Source organism: Cydia fagiglandana, chromosome 21 (assembly GCF_963556715.1).
Source record: "Cydia fagiglandana chromosome 21, ilCydFagi1.1, whole genome shotgun sequence".
NCBI lineage: Eukaryota > Metazoa > Arthropoda > Insecta > Lepidoptera > Tortricidae > Cydia > Cydia fagiglandana.
In genome coordinates, this window is record NC_085952.1 from 14,838,727 (window position 1) to 14,864,523 (window position 25,797).

Here is a 25,797-nt window from a genome sequence, read left to right on the forward strand (position 1 = left end):
GTGAGTCATCCTTTATTCCTTCCGGGTTCTGGTAATTTAAATGTGCAATAAAGAGGACATTCATTATGGTATGTTACAGAATCTGCGGTTAAAGCATATAAAGCCGTTTACGAGTACTTTTAGTAAACAATTTACACAAAATAAATATCTTCCGTCGCTCGCATTCCTCGTTGAATCACTGAGACCACATCTAAGTGTACATACTTGTCGGAACACAAGCGGATACAAATCCTAGTCGGTTTATTGCCGCGGACGTAACGGCAGAAATATGGAGGAACACTAAACTTGTGTTTGAAGAGAGCGTGCTACACACGGACGCAATGGTCTTAAGACTAGCAGCCGTATTAGAACATTGAGATACGTCAAATACTAGATATTGAAACGATATGGACTGGATATGTCAATGTCAAACAAGTGTCAAAAGTGACGTTTTTGTTTGAAGAAACGTCAATTTTGACACTGACAATATATCCGATCCATATCGTTTCAATATCTAGTATTTGAAGTATCTCATTGTTCGAATACGGCTGCACTGAGAGAAAAATCATCACCAGGATGGAATGGAATTAAAAAACAGTTCTGTACTGGGGGAAAAAATGAAGTTTTAGTAATAATTATGGACGTTTCACTATTTCTGTAAAGTTTATTTATTTTTTAATCCCAAATATAATTTCAACAAACAGATAATAGAAATTGCAAGAACTAATAGAAATTGCAAAAGTCAATTTGTTCCTATTAGTTAACTCTCCTTGTCCCCGGATTAAGTTTATTTTTGTAATTCTAAGTGTATTTTTGTTGTACTTTTCTCTCAGTGTGTAGGTAATATTTAAATACAGCCTAGAATTTTGCCCACTCATAGGGGAGGGGAGATTAAAGCAGCGGTGGTATCATGCTCGCGTTTTTATCACTTGTCATGTCATGCGTCACTTTCGCACTTACGTACTTGTTATAAACTTAGAACTTGACAGGCATGATGACAGAGTGTAAAAAACCGACCATCTTAGCCCTACTGCCGGGCTAGCACATGATTGGTGCGACAGTATCTCGCAGATAGACTACCCGTCTTTTTCTAACTACGTTACTAAAAGAGGGACGGGTAGTCTATCTCGCCGCGAGATAATGTCGCCCCAATCATGTGCTTGGCCTACAGGTAAATATATAACAGGCGCCTAGTTCGTTCGTTGCTGTACCCGCTTTAGGCTGCGGTTATTCTTGACTGTTTAATACTGGTGTGGCATTTTCTGCCTTTCTGGGTACATTGTACTTGGTTGTAACAATTGGCGAGGCAGGATGCCACTGTGTCCGCTCCGTAGGCGGTGCCCATAAAAATTCAAGCAAAAACTCCCGCGAAATAAGTTCTTCCAAATGAAAAGCAGGTGTGGCTCAGAGTGTTTTCCTAAAACGCAACTTTCTCTTTGTTGTAAGTTAAATATCCCCTTGGGGTCTTAGTTTTGCTTCTGATTTACAGTTCAGAGAGTTTTGGAGTCTGAACGCCTTTAGGCTTTAAATGTGAGTTTTTACGAAAGATATGCTTTAGTAGGTACTTTTTAGGGTTCCGTACCCTAAGGGTAAAAACGGGACCCTATTACTAAGACTCCACTGTCCGTCTGTCTGTATGTCACCAGGCTGTATTTCAATTACATGTAATTGAATGAATTTATTTAATACTAGCGAGCCGACCCGGCTTCGCACGGGTTAACAAATTATACACTTATACACCTTCCTCAAGAACCACTCTATTGATCGGTGAAAAGCGCATGTAAATCCGTTTAGTAGGTTTTGAGTTTATCGCGATTATACAAACACACAAACGTTAAAGAGGTCAAAGAAATATTCGTCTAAATCCGAACTGACAATCTACAGCGATGATTACAATTTAAATTAACTTTTCATTACAACTTTGATTACTCTCTCATAATTGTTAGGTTGAATTGGAAAAGGGTTTTCTGGGATGATTAAAAATCAAGTCTTTTACTTTAAAACTCCTCTTTTAGTAATGCTGATGGTCCGATCTTCAAACTAGCCAAATTTTGGTTACTTATACCTCCTCTTCTTAAATTTATCTGAATAAAAAACGGCAAATTTAAAAAAATGGCGGCAAATTTAAAAATGAAGTCGCAAGGGATCGATGTCTCTTGCAAATATTAAATTTCGCGCGTTTTTGTAATGGCAAAATGTTGGTTTGCCAGAATAGGTATACCTAAATTAAACGAAAAAATCTGCAAAAAATAAAACATCAGACTCAACAAATAAAAATAAAATAAGTAAAAGCCATAAAAAAAAGAAACTTAAAACATTTCCATAATACACACGCGGCCCGTAAAAATAACAAGTTTGCGGATTGTAAACGCTTTCTTGTTTACTTTTTGCATTGCTCCCCAGTGTAATCAAAGTTTGGATGCAAATGCGGTGTCTTTTATGACGGCATATAAAAATATTTGAGCATATAAAATGGCTTTAATACAGAATAAACAATATTTGCACATAGAGCCCTATTCTGATTTCGTTATTTGTTATGGTTTTGAATTTTGATCTTGTTTTGACACAACCATGAAGATGGCTCACGTTAATTGGTGTATGCGAAATGATATGGAAGGCCGTATCAAATAAATAAATAAATAAATAAATATTATAGGACATTCTTACACAGATTGACTAAGTCCCACGGTAAGCTCAAGAAGGCTTGTGTTGTGGTTACTCAGACAACGATATATATAATATACAAATACTTAAATACACCCATGACTCAGGAACAAATATCTATATCATCGAACAAATATCTGTATCATCAGACAAACAAATGCCCTTACTGGGATTCGAACCCAGGACCATCGGTTTCGCAGGCAGGGTCACTACCCACTAGGCCAGACCGATCGTCAAATCGACAGCCGTATCAAAACAACATCAAAACCATATTAAATAGTTAAGTTACTCGTAGAATCAACCTCCCGAACTCCCTTCTGCCACGGGAGTATAATGTCTAATTCAAACTCATTAACAAGTTCACTCGATCATTGTCGCACAACAAATTTCGACAACTTGTTGGAACACGTCACGTTCCGCAATTAAATAACAATTAAACAATTAATAACTCGGAGTTTGAGAGCGGATATTAACGGTACACGGTAGAATTAAGTGCTTATGTGTATAATTGCATAAAGGGGATTGAACACACAGGGGAAGTTTCGTTGAACGTTTCACACTTTTTTTATCTATGATGTAAAAGAACAGAAGTTAGACTAAGACAAGTCTGCAGCGAGTTTAGCCCACGCAGTGCAAGTGTCATTTACACGTCATTATTTCATAGAAGTTTGACGTTTAAAATAACACTTGCAATGCGTGGGCTATCAAAATCGCTGCGGACTTTACTTGGTGTAACTTCTAGTAGGTATCTGTGACATGGCTTGGCTTGGACGGAGATAGGGTTGCCATATGGAAAAATTAAATGTCTTGATAAACATCACCCTAAAAATTCGGACATTTCTTGTAACAGAGATTTGGCGTAGCTTGAACGACGCCCCGGCGGCGCGCTGCGCTCTGCGGTGTATTGTATCATGGATCTACGTTTCCCTTTCCTCGACCCCGTAGTATCGCATTCGTTACGCAGTATATCACGTAAACGTTTTTTTTATAAGGTCGTTCCTAAAAATCCGGACACTTGCCAAGTCCGGCCGCAATCCGGACAAAGGGTCAAAAATCCTGAGATGTCCGGACAAATCCGGACGTATGGCAACCCTACGGAGACAGCTGTCATCTGCATACGATATATAACCATAAAACGCTTTAGTTTTATTAAAGATGACAGCTGTAACCATACTTACTATACTTTTTGCTGTAACCGTACGCAAGCTATGGGCCCGATTCGGATTTTGAAATAGACATCTATTAGATATCATTTAGACATCACCAAGATACGATAACGATATGTTTAAGATCTAACCTGTCAAATTTGACATTTGCGCGATTCTGGAGATACTCTTGAACGATTTCCACAGGATATGACTTAGAGATCTAATTCACATCTAATAGATATCTTACTCTATCTAACGTAAAAGTGACATTGGTTGCCCGAATTGCGTTGCAAAAGAGAACTAGTTGATATCTAAACTATAACGTATCTAGAATGGATCTAGTACATGTCGTCTCTTGTGAATATCTTGAAGTTCGAATACGGCAGTTTCTTTATTCCAAAGATGACACAACACCTACAATTTTTATTCCAAGTATAAATCTAAAAATCCGAGACAAGGCTACAAGACCTAGACTACAAATCGCCCTTTAATTTTACTGCAGACCTTACGGTTGAAATAATAAGGGTTATAATGCTATAGCCGTGTCTGATCATAGGTTCCATTGCCGATGCCTTGCACGTACATATCAATCATAGCTCAAGGTACTTTCAACATAAAAAATGGGGTTAAGAACAACTTTCAGGCTTATTTGTGAGGGTTCTGCTTCGATTTGTTTGAGTGGACACGCCTCGCCATTCCTCGCATTTCGCACGCACCAATCAGCGCGAGCGATCGTCTTATCAGCAAGGAGCAAGTTCTTTCATTCATTTTTTGTTTTTTTTAATACCCTGGATGCCAGCCCGTTAAGCCAAATCACATAGAAAAAGGGACGAGCTACGATGACGACATCTAACTATGCAAACCTTTGACAGTTGCCAACCCCATTGTTTATCATGGCTTCTCTACACGATGGGCCAACGCCGGCCACTCCAAGGGACGCAGCCATGCGGTAGAATGAGATAGCAATATCACTTGCTATTGCTCTAACGCATAAATGCGTCCCTTGGAGTGGCCGGCGCTGGCCCATCGTGTAGAGGAGCCATCAGGCGATTCGTGTGTTGGAAAAAAGTTATTTCTATGGATTTCCATGCGGAACCCTGCAAGTAGTGTTCGCAAATCGCCTGTTTCCCAGTGCCCTCACGTCTGCAGTAAATAGCTGCCGAGGACTTTTCGGCCTATTCCGATACATCTACACTTAGGAGCAATGGAAATGTAATATTTTATATGGAAATATCCATATAATATGATGTTTTAATGCTTTTATTTGCTTTAGTGTAAATTTTATAGCCTAAGTGGCACTAAAAGTTTCTAGAGTCGGACCAAGACAAGTCTGCAGCGGATTTGATAGCCCACGCAGTGCAAGTGCCATTTAGACGGCATAATTTCATAAAAGTTTGACGTTTAAAATAACACGTGCATTGCATGGGCTGACTGACTTTAAATTACTGGTATTATTAGCCTCTTGGGGTTCAATGTCCTAATACTAGTACAAATTACCTCCAATGAAATTTAAATCTTAATGAAATGGAATAGAGTTTCTTTTATTTCGTTTCGTTCGATTTTAAAATAAAACAAATTCAACTCTATTTCCTAATACCGTTGATTCAAATTCGATTGCCAGTTTTCCTTGTATGGTGGGCCGCTAGAGGTGTTAAAGCACAGAATAAATAACAGCACTACAGTGAACGAATCAGCACTACCGTACAGAAAGGACACTTCCTACAAAACCGAAGTTTGACAGCGGTTCAGGGTCCAATCATGCTTTCTAATATATGGCACTATCCCTCTCGGCTATTAAGGGTTGTCAAAATTCAAGCCGTTATCTCATTTGTGGTCGTGCACGGACGTCAAGATATGTCAACCCTAATAATTGCCCGAAGCAATGCTGAGCCGAACGGAGCCGAGTTTGCCAGAAGGGAGAAGTTTCGTATTTCGCACATCTGATTAAAGTCAAACATCTTGCACGGCACGGCATTACAATATTTGATTTTGTTGACAGGTGTCATCTCGATATAATTTATAACCTAAAAAAATCTCGCAAAATTTTATTGAGATGACACCTGTCAGCCTACCCATCAAGTATGAAAAATACTAAAGTCAAACTTCATAGAATATTCTAGTTCGTTGCTGTAACACCAGTAAAGTTATATTTTAAAAAGTTTAAAGTTGCATAGCGCGGTGGAAACTTTAGCAAAGTTTGCAACATCGTGTTATTCTAGAAGAAGAAGGAAAGAACTTTAAACTACACTTTATTGTAAGTGTAAAGAAATCTTTGTAAACGGGAGAGTTAAAGATTTTACTAGACTGAAAAAGAAATTCGTTGTATTTTAGAACTGCTTATTTTATTTTCGGCCTGTTATGAATGAACTACGACCCCATAACTGTTTATTTATAACTGTAAACACTTTTCTGTTAAAAATATTGATTTAAATAAGTGTTGGCTCTATCAATAGTACCTGTCTGAGGCTAAGGTAAGAAGGCATAGATTCTAATGAGCTCAAAATCAAGCCAATAATGGGAAGTGAGTGTAATTTGGCTTGCAAGATTTCATTGGGATAAGGGTCAAACTCAGCTGATAAAAATACTTTTTTTAATTCAATATCATTATTCAATAATATAAATACATAAGTAGACGTATAACTAGTAGCTACACTGCAGCCCGTATAATAATTTAAGAAAAATAAGTAAAATAACTTAATAAAACCTATCTAAAACTAATTATTAAGCTACTGTAACTTTCATTCATCATTCTTGTTAAAACTCGATCTTCTCAAATAATTCAAACTCATAGTAAGACTCAGTATTTTGTTTTTTCTTACATATCGTAGGCTTCAAACATAAATATTCAAACTACATCGTTTACAAAGTATATTCGTTCCATCAAATATTTAAGTAATTGGGTTTTCGAACAAATAAGTAATAAAAGTATTTCTTAAAACGAAATACTATTCCTAACTTTGGTAGAAAATTTTCGAATCGAACCACATAATATATATCCCATCAATCTTCGACATTCGATTTCCTTTAAACAAAATAATTGTTTACACATAATTATATATTTATACAATAATAAAAACCAGTGTCTCTAAATCTATCGTATACCATCTGTTAACTGAGAATTTCCAGGAATATTAACAACACAAATAACAACTTTGAAATATTTAAAATTAATTGGATCGTATAAATCCGATATATCTTTCTATTCCTAAATTAAAGTAGGATTGCCGTAACATTTTTCTAAGATTTAGTTTTACACAGCTTCAGCATCTGACAAGCTCTCAACTTCTATAACATGCCTATGCTTCTTCTTCTTCTGTATCCCATCAAACGCCTGTTGAATCTCCTCTAACGTCTTCCCTTTCGTTTCAGGCACGAAGAAATAAACGAAGATCGTTCCAACTATACAAGTAACCGCAAAATGCCATAATGTCCAACCGGTCTTTACATTGGCTACTAAATTCTGGTATAGCTTTGTGACTCCAAAGGCAAGGAACCAATGGAAACCAGCGGTTATAGCTGATGCTCTTCTAGTCACATTAGCAGGAAAGATTTCTCTCAGCATCAACCAAGGAATAGGACCAGCACCCATGGCATATACGATGACATAAATGCAGAGAGTGAAAAGAGGTACCCATGTGCTGCTGTCCTGAATTCTTCCAGCATTCATATGGTAATAGATTGCTAAGGAACCTAAGCTTACAGCCATGGTCATAAAAGAAATCATAAGTAAGACTCTTCTTCTAAAAGACCTGAGGAGCATAGTTGAGAAATATGTTGAAGAAACTAGGCAGAACCCTAGAATTATAGCTGCTCCTGGCGGATTAAGAGAGATTGAGAAATCCTTAAAGATCTTCTCTGTATAGAAAAGGACAGGGTATATACCGCTCATCTGTTGAAAGATCATAAGTCCAAAAGAGACAAATAGTGCTTTCAAAGTGGACCTCGTTTTGAAGAGCTGTTTGAAAGTTACTCTATTTCTTGCATAATTTCTGATTTGCTCTTTCAACGCTTTAAGTTCTGAGTCGATATCGTTGTCAATGCCTCGGAAGTATCTCATGGCAGCTTTGGCCTCGGCGTTCTTTCCCTGCGACATGTAGTAGGCAGGAGACTCGGGGAGGAAGATGAAGGCGATGAAGAAGGCGGTCGGAATGCTGGCGCAGAGGATGGACAGCCAGGATGTGCTTTGCACCATACCTGGAAGGAAAAAATTGTATGAACTCACGTTGAAGTATCAGTTTTAATAGATAAGTGTCACCATTAACAGCGCAAGTGATGTATATTTTTTTTAATTTGTTTTTGTGACGTGTGTGAATTGTGACTATGATTTCATCATATCAGCCGAAACACGTCGACCGCTGGACAAAGGTCACGGATCTTTCTTGCTAGAGGCTTCCCAATATATGCCATCGGTGTAACGAAGAATGAAGAATAATGTGTCAATAAAGTACCAATTATGTATCCAAACAGTATCCCACAGGAGAAGTGCACGTGGTAGAAGTTAGCCAGTGTGGGCCAGAGGTGCTTCTCGGCGATGTCAGCCACGTAGGGCGGGATGGCCACGCTGAAGGCACCCACGGCCACGCCGCCCACGAACCGCCCTACGTACAGACCGTACACGTTCGGACTGGAAGAGAAACAGGTGGTTAATAGCCATAGACAACGGCTCCGTAAATAAAATAGGGTTGCCGTGAACCGTACTGAGTTCAGTCCATAGATGATCAGGCTGTTGACAGAAATAATTTGTCAGAAAGGGACCGCAGATATCAGTTTCTCAAGCATGCAGCTGTGAAAACAGTACTTGATAAGTGATGGTATGGAGCATATTCCTTCTAATCAGTTTCTAAGTTTATTTTCTCAGAAGGTAGTACCTTGAGCCAACCATGATCCAGGAGACAAGCAGCGGCAGTGCCAGGTACAGCAGGGTCTTCTTCCGCCCGAAGTACTCCGAGATGAGTCCAGCAGGGATGGAGCCAAAGACTGCGCCCAGGCAGAGAAGGGAAGCCACCCAGGATGCCTCGGACTCTGTTAGCTGGGGATAAACAAGATTTTTTACTATTATGATAATCGCAATCATAGCTGTCTAAAGGTACCGCCGTTGTGATTCAGATCAGCATTACTGTTGCACTCATGCCCCGCAACACTGATGCCGACTGCATTGCTGCCACAAATGTCAAAAATCCGGCCTTCAACATTGAATTTGACATTGCGGCAAGAATGCAGGTCGGCAGTAATCCATCCCCAATACTGCTACAGTGGGTAATTGTAGTCAGAATCCGAACGGTACCTTTAATTAGGAAGCGTTCATCATCGCCTCTTCTTCCTCGCGCTATCCCGGCATTCTGCCACGGCTCATGGGAGCCTGGGGTCCGCTTGACAACTAAGGCTCCCATGAGCCGTGGCAGAATGGCGTTCATCATCGCCTATGGACATAAAAATACCTAGAATATGTGGGTATTTTAGTACCAACAATCAATTGGGCAGTACCGTAATTACTCGGCAAGTTTTTATGAGGTTTCTTCGCGGATCCATCTTCATTAGAACTTGTTGCCGAGTTGAAGGAAATGTTTTACGTTTACTGGAGTAAGTATAATGTAAAAGTCTGCGTGTTCTTGTTAAAATAAATAGAGACGAACAAAATTCCTCTAGAATATAACAACTTGTAAGTTTATTAATAATTTCTCCATGCTAATTCACAGCTCATTAAACAATAACAATTCAAAGTATTCAAACCTTATAGAGGTAAAGTGATCCTTTTAACGAAATTTCTAAGTTCGAGATCATCTAATTTAACTGTAAATTTTAAAAGAATGAAACAAGAAACATTGTTTAAAAATGTTATGGCGCAGTTTTTATAGCATTAAGGGCGCTAAATCAACGCTACGGGCGAACGGACAAAACCTGAACCTTCTCCTTCTTCCTGGTGTTATCCCGGCATTTCGCCACGGGTCATGAGAGCCTGGGGTCCGCTTGACAGCTAATCCCATGATTTGACGTAGGCACCAGTTTTTACGGAAGCGACTGCCATCTGACCTTCCAACCCAGAGGGTAAACTAGGCTTTATTGGGATTACTCCGGTCAAATGATATTTCGTACATAAGTTCCGAAAAACTCATTGGTACGAGCCGGGGTTTGAACCCGCGACCTCCAGATTGCATGTCGCACGGTCTCACCGCTAGGCCACCAGCGCTTCCTTAACCTACAAAACCTTAACCTACGGAAATCAAAAATGACTTGTTTTTTACATTTATGAGAAATTCCTTTTTTTATCTATAACTATTAAGCATTCATGATGGTCCTGATCCCTTCATCTGTATCTATATAGATAATTGTGTATACAAACACTGTTCAAAAGCAAGACACGATGGCTTCATAAAATATAATATGTGTAAGTAAGTATATAATATCAGCTTTCCCCTCAAGCGACCATGCGAAATTTATTCATACAACCCACATGCATACAGACATTTAACTCGGTTATTGTTCTCAAAATGCTCCGTTTTTCCAAGCACGTTCTTTTTTCTACATTTGCGGTTCTCAAACTGCGTTACTAAAGCCCGGGGGAGCAGACATAACTGGAATATCTTATGCTCGGTTTAAACGTGTTTAGTTAGCTTAGCGACTTTTACGGCGGTGCTTAGGGACGGAAGTTTTACTTTTTGAGTGGGCGGTAATTTAGTTAAAGCTGGAGCACAGAATAAATAATAGTACTAAGTACAGAAGACTCACTCTCTAACAAAACGCGTCTGTCACGACGCGCACAGATATGGCCGCTAGGTGGCGACAGCGCCACGCACGGCTTATGGCAAACCCCAAAATTGGGGCCGAACGAATGAGCTTTTAGCTACCTGTAGCAAAGCGACGAAATCGCGGAGTGAGACACGCCTGGCTGGAGCTAGTTTTTTGTTTGTAAATGCTTTAAAAAAAGCTTGAAAATGGCGACATAAGCTCTCCGAAATATGGAACTTATCTTGCGAGTGACTAGAAAACTGAGCGAGCTCTTTCTTATTTTATTTACACTTGCAATTTCCCTATGACAGTATGGTTTTAATTTATACAATCAGCATCAAAAATAACGGATCAAACTACACGTCAAAAGTAAAAGCAGTAACAGTCAAGCGTAAAAAATATGGGTGCACAAATCATCTCAAAAATATGCCCCGTAGCTCTTATATCAGCGAATTAAGAACTATGGGACATATTTTTGAGTAAGTTGTCTACAGCCCTATTTTTACACTTGATTGTACCATTCTCAAATAGCTTATCAAAAAGCAATATGGATGGTGTTTAGCAAAAATGTGTCAACCCACATTAATTTTGCAATAAGATGTCAACTCAAAAAACTGACGCTTAAAGTTGAAATTTTATTGAAAAATTTATATGGGTTGACACATTTTTGCTTAACACCATCCATATATACCTAGAAAAAATATTAGACGTTAACGTATACTTTTGAACGCAAACTAACGATTTATCTTTATTTGGAAAAGTTATCCAGGGTGGCAGATGTTTTGGCATAATTGTGTCATTCGCTACTAATGATGCTCACTGTATACACAAGCAGTTCAAATGCAAGTGAGATGTGCTAAGCAACAGTAGCTTACCTCGTGTAAAGCCAGCATTACCTCAAGCAGGGTATGTTTGCCTAGGAATGTTTTTCATTTGTTTCTAGTAGGTATTTGCTAAAACGCAAGAGACCTTGCTTATTGTTTTAACCGACTTCCAAAAGGAGAGCTTTTGGGGTACAAAAATGTCTACTATTATCTGGGATGTGAGTGATGTGACGCGTACGTCTATCTACCTTAATAACCAGCAGAAATCTGTATTGCATACCGTTGACATATTAAGTATATTAAACCCGGTCACTCACGTAGGTATTTTAAGTCGACTATTGCTCGACATGTTTAGCTTTTTTAAAGCTCCTTAGGTCTGGTTCTTTTCTCTCTCTCTCACTGAGCGTAAGCGTGAGTGAGATGGCTGTACCTCGGATCCCGTATATAAAAAAAACATTACGTACCCGACTCTATTCTGAAATGGCCCTTTTAGTGTCTAGTAGGGCGTTTAAAGGGTCGGTGGAGTTAAAGTAGTGTTAAGTGATATTTTATGGTGATGTGTATAGGTACCTCAAGTCTGGCTTCAGTTCCGTTGGTCGGCAAAGTTTGTTCCACTCGCATTTCACTTGGTTCCTGTAAAAAAAATATTGAACATCATTAATTTTTGATTTCGCTATTAATCTAATAAAACTAATAACGTAAGGTCAATACGGATAGTGTATTATAACTCTAGGCCCAATAAATTGTTCGCAGAAATCGCGAAGAGTATGGTTGACGTACGGTGACCGAAAAACTGGCGGCTACCTCGCACAACGTTCCTTTTGCGGTTCCGTTCCTCAGTATTGCGATACAGCGAGAAAATGCCACCAGCATCCTTGGTACAAATGAAGGGATGTTTACAAAAACAACATAACTGACTACACTGGTTGACACCTGAAACGATTAACAATGTTCTTAAAAAAGTGTCAACCGCTCTAAGCAGTATTATTGTTTTTGTAAACATCCCTTCCATTCCTCAAGGGCCTATTTTACATTTAAGCTAGTTATGAATTTGTTTTAATAGTACCACTGTCATATGTCTTGTTTGTAAATAAATGACAAATTCCTACTGCGGGATAAGTGTGGCCAGTTTACAGCGAGAAGCTACGAGTACCTATAGACACAACTTCTATTTTATTTGTGTTGTGTGTGGTGTGTGAACTATTTTGGCTCAACGATGCAAAGAGAATCTTGGCCTCCGAGACGAGAGCTTGCCAACAGGGCTATAACCGCGAAAATCGACGTTCGCAAATTGCGGGCATCTTTCTCTGTCACTCTTATTACGCCTTCATTGGAGTAAAAGAGAAAGATCCCCGCAATTAGCGAATTTCGGTTTTTGCGGTAGCCCCTCTACCCCGATCCTGCGCAAATAACAAATAGCAATGAAAACATAGTCTGTACTTTTAGGCATTCAAATAAAAGTAAATAAACAATTTCTAAATTTTCGGGTATTAATAAATTTTTTTGGCTAACCAACCAAATACAAAACCGCCTGGATCAATCACTGAACGTCCTGACTTTAACCTACATTATTTGATCATGTAATGTTTTCTCGGCTTAAGGAGCCATTTGAGGGTAGATTTTGTTTACTTTTGTTTAAATAGGTATAAAGATAAAATTAGAGATAAAAAAAGAAAAATAAAAAGAAAAAGGAAGAGATAGAGACAGAGTATAGAAGATAGGTAGGAGATAGGTAGAGTAAAGAGTGTAGAGTATAGTACTAGACATAGATAAATGTTACGTAAATATTCTTTATTAAGTAACTAATTTAAGCATTCAAGTGTGTCGTTTATGAAAGCGTAACTTCGATTGTATGGGAGCTGCATTTTGGCGGCGTTGCGAGGTATAACAGTATTCCAGCGGTCTACTTTCAATAAGTGCCAACAAAATGGGCTACAATAAGTAATATAAGGCCAAGCGCGCACTACAATTTTTGTCGTGCGATAATTTTGTCGCTAAAATGCAACGCAGCGATTTTAAAATTGTGATTTGTCAAATTTTTCCGCGACTACTCGCGACGCGATGGTCACAAAGTGAATTGCAGCATGCGGAGTTGTACGCGGGGCGCACTGCGATAATAAAATGACCATTAACCATTGACCATTTAATTATGGAAATAGACGGGGATCAGCTTTGTGTTATAAATGCTCAAAGTCATACAGCGATCGCATATTAAAGACACAAACAACTAGTACGAAATCCCTGTTGAGAATGAACAAATCGTCGACTTTTTAATCGCAGTGCGCGCAGTGAAAGTGATTCTAAAATCGTGTCGCAAAAATTAAAATCGTGGTGCGCGCTTGGCCTAAGTAAAATCCACTGCAGTTGCGTTCCAACGTGTTATGATTAATGGTTGCGTTTGGAGACTGCAGTGCCGCAATCAAAATGGCGGTTTTGGCGATAAATTTTATTATTTTGACTGTAAAAGAGAGTAGTCAACTAAAACTTAAATACCGCAATTCCGGAATCCCGAAATAACGTAATATCGGTCTGATTTTACCGATGTAACACTGTAATTACAGAGTATCAATATCGAAACATGGAAATTTTTCAGTTATATTTTAAGAAATTATTTAATAAAATTATGAAAATAACTATAATGAATTTCTTCGATTATATTTTAAATGAAGCCCAACCTAAAGAGACTTGAAGGACTGTCGTATTGGGACCATCAATTAACACGAGAGGTAAAGGAATAAATAACTTTTGAGAAAATTATTTAATTAAATTATGAGAAATTAATTACGACGAAAACTGTACTATGCTTATAGATAGTGATGATGATGTTGGTACAGAAAATGTTACCTATTCCAGCTAACACCTAACACTAACAAAATCTGGGATTGCGCACTCGAATCACCTAATACATACATGCATTTAGGTCCCAATGAACGTATTAAAACTATTTCCAGCTTCCTGTGGATTCCTCAAAACATTTTTATCTATACTCTGTATCTTTAGGTATATAAATAAATGTTAACAAATAATTTGTACATGTTCGGGTTGTTATAAAATTTATTGGTTAACCAACCAAATACAAAACTGCCTGGACCTGTCACTAAACGACCTGACCTTAGCCTACATCATTTGATCGTGTAATGATTCCATCTACCCTCAACTGGCTTAATAAGCCATTTGAGGGTAGATATTGTTTACTTTTTTTTAAATACCAAAAGATCATCATCATCATCATATCAGCCAGAGGACTTCCACTGCTGGACATATGCCTAATGGCTCCTCTACACGATGGGCCAACGCCGGCCACTCCAAGGGACGCAGCCATGCGGTAGAATGAGATAGCAATATCACTTGCTCCCTCTAACGCATAAATGGCCGGCGTTGGCCCATCGTGTAGAGGAGCCATAAAGATACAGAGTATAGATTGATTGGCCTACTAGAAACAGTAACAATCTCAGCACGTAAATGACTAATTGTCCGGGTTCGGTAATAGCCCGGGTGCCGTAATAAGCCGGGGTGCCATAAATATTGTTTTCATTAGCGGGCGCCGATAAATTATCCCGGGGGAGCATTCCTGTCCGCACGCCGGGTTGTAGACGGGCAGGTTTGCGGCGGGCGAAACGCTTACCTACTTACTGCTGTGGCGCAATGACCCGAAGTGGACCTTGGCCTCTGACATCAAAACCCGCCATGCCACTCTCGGTTCTGTCCAGTCGGCGGCGTCGAGTTGGTTAAGTTCTTTCTGCACTTCGTCTCTCCAGCGGTACCTAGGGCGTCCTGACGGCCTTCGGCCACTTGGTAACAGGGCACTCCAGAGTACGCCCTCCGGAATCGCACGGCACACGAGCAGACAAATCGCCTAATGGTAAGCGATTACCATCGGAATGGACGCAATATTAGAGGGGTGGTAAGTGCGTTGCCGGTCCTTAAAATGGGAGTACGCTAAGCTAAGTTTGCTATAGCTAAAGTCTGTATTCTTCAAATGATGTACGACTGAAATTGAAAGTTTATATCGGCTTTTACGAGTACGAAAATCAAAACGTGTTTTATATAATGGAATAAAGTCGCACGGCTGTATTACTTGCTTTCATGCAACTTTCACTTGCAACTGTATGGAACTGAATCGACTGTGTAGATATCACTGCAAATAGGTAGACGCAAAGTACCCTGCAGAACACACACAAAGTACACTGCTGCTGCCGCTGTGAAGTGCACTGTAGAAGTAAAGTGGTCTGCACTTTTTTTTTTGCACGTAGCCAATAAATTATTGCGGACATAAACGCCCGTCTGCACTGCTTTCAAACTAGCTTCTTCGGTATTCAGAAGGCAAAGCTTACTTTGGAGTTGATAAATTTTAAGTACCACCTACTTAATTATATGGGAAAGTTTCTATTAACTCATTTTGCGGGTCTTGGGGAAATTGCTTTCTTACTAACCCTGATTTGATAGTACTTTTATAGCAGGTTTATAATGAGATGGAAAACATCTTGCGGCACTTGTTTTCATAGGAGGATCAAAAGAAGATTTTCTTTAGAAAGCCCCTGTTGTATACATTATCTTGTTTGAATGTATGAATCTTCCCAAAGCCTTTTTTTGTCATTATGTTGTATATTTGCACCTGACAACGACTTGTTTGCGAACAAACATCATAAACTTTATAAAGATTTTTTACGTTTTTGTGAATCAACATACCTAGCTTAATTAAGTAAGCAAGTAAGCGAGCCAAGCGTCATCAGCCCGACATCTGTTCGCCACGGGCACTACACCTGCCAGTTTTGTGGTCGTGGTTGCCGCTCCCGTATTGGCTTATACAGCCATGAAAAACGTTGTCGCCCTGCCTGACACTGTTTGTATAGTCTGCAATAGACTGAAAGGCCTATGATGTTGATGGGCTTAATTAATTATTGTCATATTCATCATATATTTTTTTCACTATAGATTAGATTAGATTATTTATTTCATGAAATAAATTACAATACAACTTTGCCTAAGCCAAAATTATAAGAATTTACATCACAATCGTCAAAAACTAAAAACTAACATGCAAGAATTCCATAAACCATTATATAATTTAATATTTTATCTCCCAAAAAGGATCGTCAGGGTAGAATTCACAAGAAATATAAATATGAAATATATGTCAATTTTTCGTTATGATGAGTGATTTAGCATAAAAATATTTAATAACAGAAATATGTCAGTTGTAATAAGGCAATAAAATTTAAAATTATGCAAAAGTAAGATCGAAAAATTCCTTAACGGAGTACATAGGGTTATTCAATAAAAGGTTTCTGAGTTTGCGCCTAAATGTTTCGTCTGATGTTTCGAATTTTAAATCAGCGGGTAGATGCTCATAGAACTTTGGTCCTATTACGCGTGGGTTCTTTGTCGCTAGTGCCGTCCGATGCGAGATCATTCTTAATCGGGGTGGCCGGCGAGATTGTATTTCGGGCGCTCTCGTTTGTTCATACATATTTATATTATCTCGCACGAACATGATCACCTCGAACAGGTACTGAGAATAATGGCTCATGATCCCCTGCGAAACAAAAATGTCTCTGCAAGAGTGTCTACCATTCACCCCGACGACCGTACGCAATGCTCGCTTCTGTATTATCAACACTCTTTTGGCATCCGTGGAGTTACCCCAAATTAGAGTGCCGTAAGACATCAGCGAGTGAAAGTGCGCAAAATATACCTGGCGCAGCGTGTCGTCTGAGATTAAAAGTTTCAGTCTTCGCAACGCGTACACTGCACCACTCAACCTATTACAGAGCTTATCAATATGGATCTTCCAATTCAATTGAGTATCAAGTGTGAATCCTAAAAAACGACACTCATCACACATGGGCATAGGGAGGCTTTTCACACACGGTGGCATTGTATTGTGACTTCGACCTGAAAATAACATAATATTTGACTTAGTAACGTTTAAGAGCAGCCCATTTACTGAGAACCAATGCTGCAGCTGCCTACATGCTTCATTAATTTTACCACAAAGCTGTTCAAAGGTAGGCGCGCTGACTATGACAGTTGTGTCATCAGCAAATAAAATCGAGAGACCGGAAGTGATATTTGACGGAAGATCGTTCACAAAAATTAAAAATAGGGTATTTCCTAAAGCAGAACCTTGGGGAATTCCCACATCTACGGAGCCGGTGTCTGATTTTAGTATTTTACCATTAGACAGTACTTTTACTATCTGCTTTCGGTTTGACAAAAAAGAAGTAAATAGTCTATGGGTGTTATTTTGAATACCATAGTGAATCATTTTGTTCAATAGTAATTTGTGACTAATGACATCAAAAGCTTTGGATAAGTCGCAAAAAATGCCTGCCATCTTGTTTTTCTCATCCATCCCAGTAACAATGTGATCAAAAATTTCCTGTGCAGCACTGGTTGTCGACATATGTCTTCGGTACGCATATTGATTTTTAGTCAGTAGACAATTTTTCTCTAAGTGTGACATCAAGTGAGAAGACATGATGGCCTCTATTATTTTTGATAAGGTTGGTACAATAGATATTGGTCTATAGTTATTAACATCCCATTTATCCCCTTTTCCTTTGTAAACTGGGCATACACGGGTATTTTTTAATATATCTGGGTATACACCTATACAAAACATTTCATTGACTAACACAACCAATATATTAGACACTATAGGCCAAACAGACAGAATGATATTCAGTGACATATCATACAAGTCAACAGTTTTTCGCGTCTTTAGCATGGTCCTTATAACACTATCTAACAGTTCGCGAGTTACCGTAGGTAAGGTGAATATCGGCACCTGTAAATGTCTAATATAATTATTTAAATAACTTAACGAATGCGACTCATCACATTGTATAATATAGTTAGATGCTACTGAAATAAAATGCCTGTTAAACGTGTGTGGCAATTCGCTTTCAGGTACACTTTTGTGAGATGTTGGGTCCCGTAGGCAGATTTCATGTGGCTTTGATTTAGTGCCTATTTCGTTATTAACTATGTTCCAAATTTCCGACGCGCGATTTTTAGTCTCCGTTAACCTTTTTTCGACGTACTCTTGTCGAGCTTTCGTTGTTGTAGACTTTATTAAATTTTGATAATGAGTAATACAATCGAGTATACAACTATTCTCAGGATATTGACATCTTATAGCTTGAAAATCATCATGTAATCTAATGTATTCTGATAGTTCGTCAGTTAACCATGGGACTGAACTTTGTTTATTATTAGTTTTGATTTTTCTGACCGGGAAATGTATGTCCATATAATAAGTTAATATTCGAAATAACCTGTCAAATTTATTGTTTATGTCAGTAGTAAAATCATAAATAAAATTAAAATTATAATTCAATATGTCACAGTAAAATAGATACAGGGAATCATTATTAAAAGTACGTATAGCTTAACTATTACTTATTTAATTTTACAACGCATTGACGCCCCTAACTGTAGGCTGTAGAATTTTACCTGAAAAAATATCAATTATCAAATATTTACTGTCGCAGAGCTTTCTGATAAATACAAGTAGGTAGTAGTAGGTATAGGTACTGACAGAAAACTCGATGATAAAAGCAAGTAAACGTTGATATAGGTCTGCTTTAGTATGTAGGTTAGGTATCCCACTATTTTAGTGCCCTCAAAAATAAATTCAAGGTCATTTTATATTTAAACTGCCGTTTAAATAAAATACTGGTGTAATTAGGCTGCAGATGTTGGTGTGCAGCTATTTGGCGTGCCAAGACATGAAGGAAACATTAAAATAAATGCGTTATTTAAAATACACTGTAACAGCACTTTGGCAAGCTACAGAATTTCATAACTTTCATAAGTCTGTGGAAGAGTTAAAATCAGTAATGTAACTTTGCAAAAAACTTTGTATTTTGAGATATTTCACTTATTATTAATTATTACTTACTTCACTTTTTAGACTTACAAAACTAAACTACTGTCTACTAGAAAATTATCACCCATTTACTACTCGTACTGTGATTTTACTTATTAAACCGTATAAAACTGCAAAAATGTAGGTAGGTATTTAAATCATAAACTGGACATAACCAACCTATACAGTATAGATACTTTCCCTTCGGCTCGTCCGGACGGTAGAAGCGATAATTATTCCCAAACGCCGAATTAAACTACTGGCTTCCTTTATACTATGATTGCTATCTTTTGGCAAGTTTCCCGTGTAAATGTGTCTAAAACCCGCAAAATGTACAAAACTAGGCCATATTTAGTGAAATTCATGCCCGAACTTTCGAGTTTCGAGAGCTAGTGACGTGCTGTTACATGAAGGGGAATATTGCCACTGCTGGTAATATCGCCGGCTATACATACATCACTGGCTCAGTGACCCAAAGAGGATCTTGGCCTCTGACACAAGAGAGCGCCATTCTGCCCTATTCTGCGCCACTTCACGCCAGTTGGGTATTCCGAGGGCGGACAGGTCTTTTTGGGCTATAATTATTTATATTATTAATTTTTTTTATTCTTAATTCTCTATAAAATCTAACAAGCTGTTAAATAACGGGATAAATAAACTAGTAACCAATGTGCCAAAACTAAGCGAAGATTTTAATAAACCCAACTATTACGAGTATATTACGAGTTTTGACGACCGGTCTGGCCTAGTGGGTAGTGACCCTGCCTGCGAAGCCGATGGTCCTGGGTTCGAATCCCAGTAAGGGCATTTATTTGTATGATGATACAGATATTTGTTCCTGAGTCATGGTTGTTTTCTATGTATTTACGTATTTGTATATTATATATATCGTTGTCTGAGTACCCACAACACAAGCCTTCTTGAGCTTACTGTGGGACTTTGTCAATTTGTGTAAGAATGTCCTATAATATTTATTTATTTATTTATTTATTTATTATATTCTGGTACGAGATTCCGCCATTAATAATGAACCATCCTTTAACTTCTCTAAATCTTCCGATGAAATAAGTACCTATTAATAATGTGCCAGGGCAATTACAAAAATAAATAAAAAATAATACAAAAAATCCTACTGTTAATATGAAAAATTTTACCTTTCCTTCAATTAGAATCAATTTGAAGTGGTCATAACCACTGTGTGGTGGTGGTGGTGGTAGATATTTGCCTATTTTGTGATGCAACGAGTTGTCGGGATTACAATACGTTTATTTTTACAGTTTGAGCAATATTTCCAATCATACAATAGGTACAAACATTGCCACAGCGACGCGACACCCGCATGCGGTGACATCCTGACTTATGATACCGGTACCCAATGGCTTAAAATAACCAAATTTGCGCCAAATAGGACTTTACGTCGCCGTTATAAAGGTTATTTTTGTTACAAATATAAGCTTTTCGTCATAATAGAACTTTAAAGAAATATGTACTTTAAAAATACGTGAGGTAAAGTTGAGTTTCGCGCGAAACTGAAAGTTGTTCATAGTTTTTAAGGCTAAATTGAGCTCCATAAGACCGTTCTTAGGGTTGTTTTCGATGCAAGTTTGAAAGTGCGCAGTGCAGTTTAGACTTGGTTTTAGTGGCTAGAACTTTTGTAATTTGATTTATTAGAGAAGACAATGTGCCTTGGGAGCTTGGAGGAGGATATTCGTAGATATAATAGCGAAGCAAGTATCACATACTTTAACGATTTACATAGCTTTATCCTCGCACGCCCAGCGTACTTGTACAGTCGCCATCAGATATATCGGAGCAGCTAAGGAGCTCACAAATATCTGGACAGGCCTCTATTGTCAGTATTGTACGTGTTCAAATACAAATACTTACAATATACATACATTGTAAATACATTGTATAAAATTTTACACATTGTATATTTATCAACATGTTTTTGTCATCTATGTTTGTTTGTCATAAATAAATGTGTGTGTAAATGTGTGTTTGTTTGTTCTTTGAGTAACAATCCTCCGTGATGCTCCGAGGTCGGTCTCAAAGCATTTAAATTTATACCTGAAGGTAATTGAAATAGGGAAGAAAATACATTGATAATTTTAAAGTGATCTGCGCTGCGCTCCGCCGGTTTGCGCTGGCCTTTACTCTCTTCGCTTGAGAGACCACAAATTCAAAATTAGCTCTTGCATATTTTGTTCTCAGCATATGCTACTAGTGGCATACAAATGAATCCCTTACCGCACCCGAGGAACTGGTGAGAAGCGGCAGTGCTGATGATGACCAGGCTACGCAAACTCCGGCCGCGAAGGCTCCGAGATTAACTGAAACAGATAGAAACATACTCGTAAACCTAAACTGTCATAACAGTGCACATATCTGTGCTATTATTAATAACAATAGCACAGATATGTGTGAAAATATAATATATTTTCTGTTTCTGTCTGTCGCAGTCGAGATCAGACTCTATCTGTTTTTGTATTTTTACGACCCGATACCTCTAGAATAAGCAGCGTTACACTATATCGCCAGTGCCCCAAAATACTATGCCCTACTTGAATATAGATTGAAAAGGACGGTAACTTTGGAAGGATTGGTAACTTTATGCTAAAATGATAATGATCAACCAACCAATGCCTGCAGCGATAAATGTGAAGTTATCCCCGTTGTATCTCTCTTAATTTCAGGTATGTCCTGTTTCCATTCATTTGAATATATTCATACCTGCTACACTTAGATAGAAACTAGAACCTATGCCAGTAGCGATGTATTGTGTAGTAATCCCCGCTGTGTCTCTCTTGATGTCGGGGACTGTCTCCATCCGTTTGAGCATGTTTACTCTTTACACAATAACTGCCGGATTCGAACTTTAAGATACGCCAATTAATAGATCTGGAAACGATATGGATTATAGTTCGTTTTTTTTAGCATTAGAAAGAACTTCGCAGAAGTAAGCTTGTGGTTCTACATCCAGCACTTTTAGCGGTAATAATTTGAAGTAAATTATATGTATTGACCATGCTACATTAGATATTTCAATAATTATTAACAATGAAAGAGCCTGATAAAAACTGCACGCTTGCTTCTGTGGAGTTCTTTTTAATGCTAAAAAAACGAACTATAGATATGTCAGTGTCAAAAGTGACGTATTTGTTTGAAGAAACGTCACAACGCCATATCGTTTCTAGATCTATTAGTTGACGTATCTTAAAGTTAGAATCGGGCTGTAAGTATCATACCTGCTGGCATATTAAGTTAGCGCGCGACTCCATACGTTTTGCGCGACTTCAATTAAGGACTCGCGCGCGAGAAGGCGACTCATTCTAGATATAGATAGAAACTAGAAATAGTCATAATGATGTTATCTAAGCCAATGGCGATGTTTTGCGTAGTAATCCCCGCCGTGTCTCTCTTGATATCGGGGACTGTCTCCATCCGTTTGAATATGTTCATACCTACTACACATTTATACGTTTTACTTAGATAGGAACTAGAAATAGTCATAATGATCTTACCTATGCCAGTGGCGATGTATTGCGTAGTAATCCCCGCCGTGTCTCTCTTGATATCGGGGACTGTCTCCATCCGTTTGAGCATCTTGACGTCGCCGTTCCCTGTCTCCAGGATCGGGGCGGCGTGCGACGCGCTCGCTTCAGCCTCCATTGTGGATTCACTGAAAAATAATTTAATTTAGTAAATACTTTCCAAAACTTTCCATAAATACTGCCTAGCTAGAATTAAGACTTTATGAAGATTTTATAGACAGTGGTTCTGGGTTTAAATGCTTGTAAGGGCATTTATTTGGATATCATGTTTACCTATAACAAAATCTTGATCAAATTTATAACCTGTTAACCTGTTATTTATTAAAATCAGAATACACTGTTAGTTCGATTTGTGTAATATTGTCGCATAATATTTATTCTTCTCATATTTTTTTTGCATTTTAAATATGATAATACTTATCTTGAATTTTAATCTAATCGATTATTTATTTTTAATCCGATAATTATTAAATCGTCTCTAAAAGTCCCTTTCCAGTTAAATACATGACCTATGACCTCAAAAGATTCATTGATTTAATATCAGCAGTCAATTTTGTCCGTAATACGAGACCCTATAAGGAATCAATAAGTCAAAGGTCAGAAAAATCGAAGCAAACGTCTTGGAGAGAAATGCGAGGAAACATATCAAAAGTTAATTATTACCTACGTGTATCGGTTTTCACGTTTGTATGGCTATTGCGAAATAGAAATAGACTGGACAATAGATGCAGGTTAATAGGCAATTACCACCGACGGAATATACCTGTATAGGCGACGCTCTGGCAATATTTTTGACTTTTAAACAATTGTCCAAATGAATGTAAACTAATCTGACACGTATGGATGTGGACAGGTAAGGATGACTCACGCTAGACCGGGTCGGGCACGGGCCGGAGCTTCCGGTGCTTCATTTTCTATGGAAAGCACCTGGTGATCACCGATCACACATCATAGAAAATGACATGTGCCCCGCGCGGGCCGGTCTAGAGCATAAACTATCCTTTTATCCCTTCTCCATAAATATATTCCACCCGCAGCCTTGAACATTTACCCAGTAACTATACATAAAATTACCCGCCATTAAAAAAGGTTGTGATATAGGACAATAAAAGTTTTGATTAGCTAAGATTAAATTGTGTATGCTATCCAAAGGTTTGCCAAGGTTTTTAAGTAAAATGTAGTATTGCTACGGTTATTTTTTTGTCCAGTTTAGAATCCCGGAGTGCAATCCCGGGAGACGGCAAAGCCACTGGGGCGGCGGGAATTTCGCACCTAAGCCCGCCGGCTCCACAGCACAGTATACATTTCCAGTGCCCAAACATAGACCGATCTAGAGGCCAATTTTGAAGTAACATTTGAAATCAATATCAAAATAATGTCTGTTTTTCGTGCTTTCTAGTTTCTTTCAATTTTATGCTTTTTACAAGCTTTTATTTACTTTTCCCATTAGTAGGTATTTAAGTATGTACTTATGTTAGTGAAAGCCAACGGTTACGATTGTCTACTAAGTAGCTAGGGGGCGCTCTCTGCCTTTTCTCTTTGAGTCTTTGCCGATAGCTAAAGCCTTTTTTAACTGCGTAATCTTCGTCCCTTCTCATCATTTGTCCGAACCAGAGCATTCGTCTGTATACCGTCTCTCATATTCTGGTCTATTAATTTAATCTCATATTATAATGCGTCTACTGGTATGACTATTTATTATTTGTGGCGCAGCACCTCAAATTGAAAGGCCGGATTGAGGATCGACGTAATACATAGCTCAGTCGTCGACTTTAAAATATTGTGTTTGACTACTGCACGCTATTATTTTCACTGCTCTTCGAAAATCACTCTTTATTCGTTGTCGATAGAGTTCTTTTTCTATTCAATCCTTCAAATCTGTTGAAACTAGCGATATAATAGTTTGACGTGCGAGTGTTTTTAGAGAGTGAGTCCGCCTCGCACTTGACCGGTTTTTCCTATCGAACCGATTTAGCCTAATAAGGTTTAAGGCCCTTGCAAATATGTAATTTCCGTGTGATTTTTTTATTGCATTTGCCTTTGTAAAAGTGTATAACGATTCAATATAAAAACTACAATTTTTCGTAAGCTTCCCTTTTAATCGATTCGTCAAGAGCAGAAATACAATAATTGAATAAGGGCACCATCAGATACATCGGAGCGGCCACGCTGTTCACAATATCTGAACACGCCCTCTAGCGCCTTGACAATAGAGGCGTGTTCCGATATTTGTGAGCGCCTTGACCGCTCCGATATATCTGAAGGCGACTGTAAGTAACTAGGTAACAGTAAGGGTAATAGTTTGTATTGTGACAGTGAGCAGGCTATTTATCCCTTTGTTTACCAGACAGTCAAAGGGACAGAGCAGAAAGAGATATCGCTGTGACTTGTAAACAATGTAAACATGGATTGTTTGTTATGTAAATTAGGCTAAGGCTTAGTGTAAGGGTTGGAGCACACATGAGTATCGTTGTAAGCTTATCGTTGCTAAAGGCAGTAAATCTTCCTCCAAGGGTTCTTTGGCAATGTGAAAACACTCTATTAAGGGTGTTTTGTATTGTGACAGCAAGCAGGCTATTCATCTCTGTTTACCAGGCAGTCAAAGGGCCATCGAGCAGAAAGACAACACTGTGACTTGTTCTAATTATTTGTAATGTAATAGCAACTTTCAATCCAGAGGTCGCGGGCTCAAACCCCAGCTCGTACCAATGAGTTTTTCGGAACTAATACGAAATATCATTTGATATTTACCAGTCGCTTTTCGGTGAAGGAAAACATCGTGAGAAAACCGGACTAATCCCAATAAGGTCTAGTTTACCCTCTGGGTTGGAAGGTCAGATGGCAGTCGCTGTCGTAAAACTAGTGGCCACGCCAATTATTGGGATTACTTGCCAAGCGGACCCTAGGCTCCCGTAAACCCTGGCAAAATTTGAAAAATCCCGGGATAACGCGAGGAAGATGATGATTAACAGGTATTCCAATACCGGTTCCGAACCCTGGTTCAAAATCACCGCCCACTTATGTGGGCG

At 38.5% G+C, this 25,797-nt stretch overlaps 1 protein-coding gene across 2 annotated transcripts; it reads right to left on the reverse strand.

Moving 5' to 3' along the window:
* Positions 1-6,838: 6,838 nt before the first annotated feature.
* Positions 6,839-22,895, reverse strand: LOC134675165 (facilitated trehalose transporter Tret1-like). Of its 2 annotated transcripts, none has more exons than XM_063533348.1 (6): positions 22,739-22,895; positions 21,465-21,547; positions 11,912-11,974; positions 8,660-8,820; positions 8,240-8,415; positions 6,839-7,985 (listed from the first exon to the last, which is right to left on the reverse strand). In XM_063533348.1, exons 1-6 carry the CDS (start codon positions 22,884-22,886, stop codon positions 7,042-7,044), a joined length of 1,575 nt encoding a protein of 524 aa, XP_063389418.1. In that variant the 5' UTR covers positions 22,887-22,895; the 3' UTR covers positions 6,839-7,041. The 2 variants fall into 2 exon arrangements, with proteins under 2 accessions (XP_063389418.1, XP_063389419.1); XM_063533349.1 differs by lacking the exon at positions 22,739-22,895 and adding an exon at positions 21,975-22,056.
* Between the last annotated feature and the right edge of the window lie 2,902 nt (positions 22,896-25,797).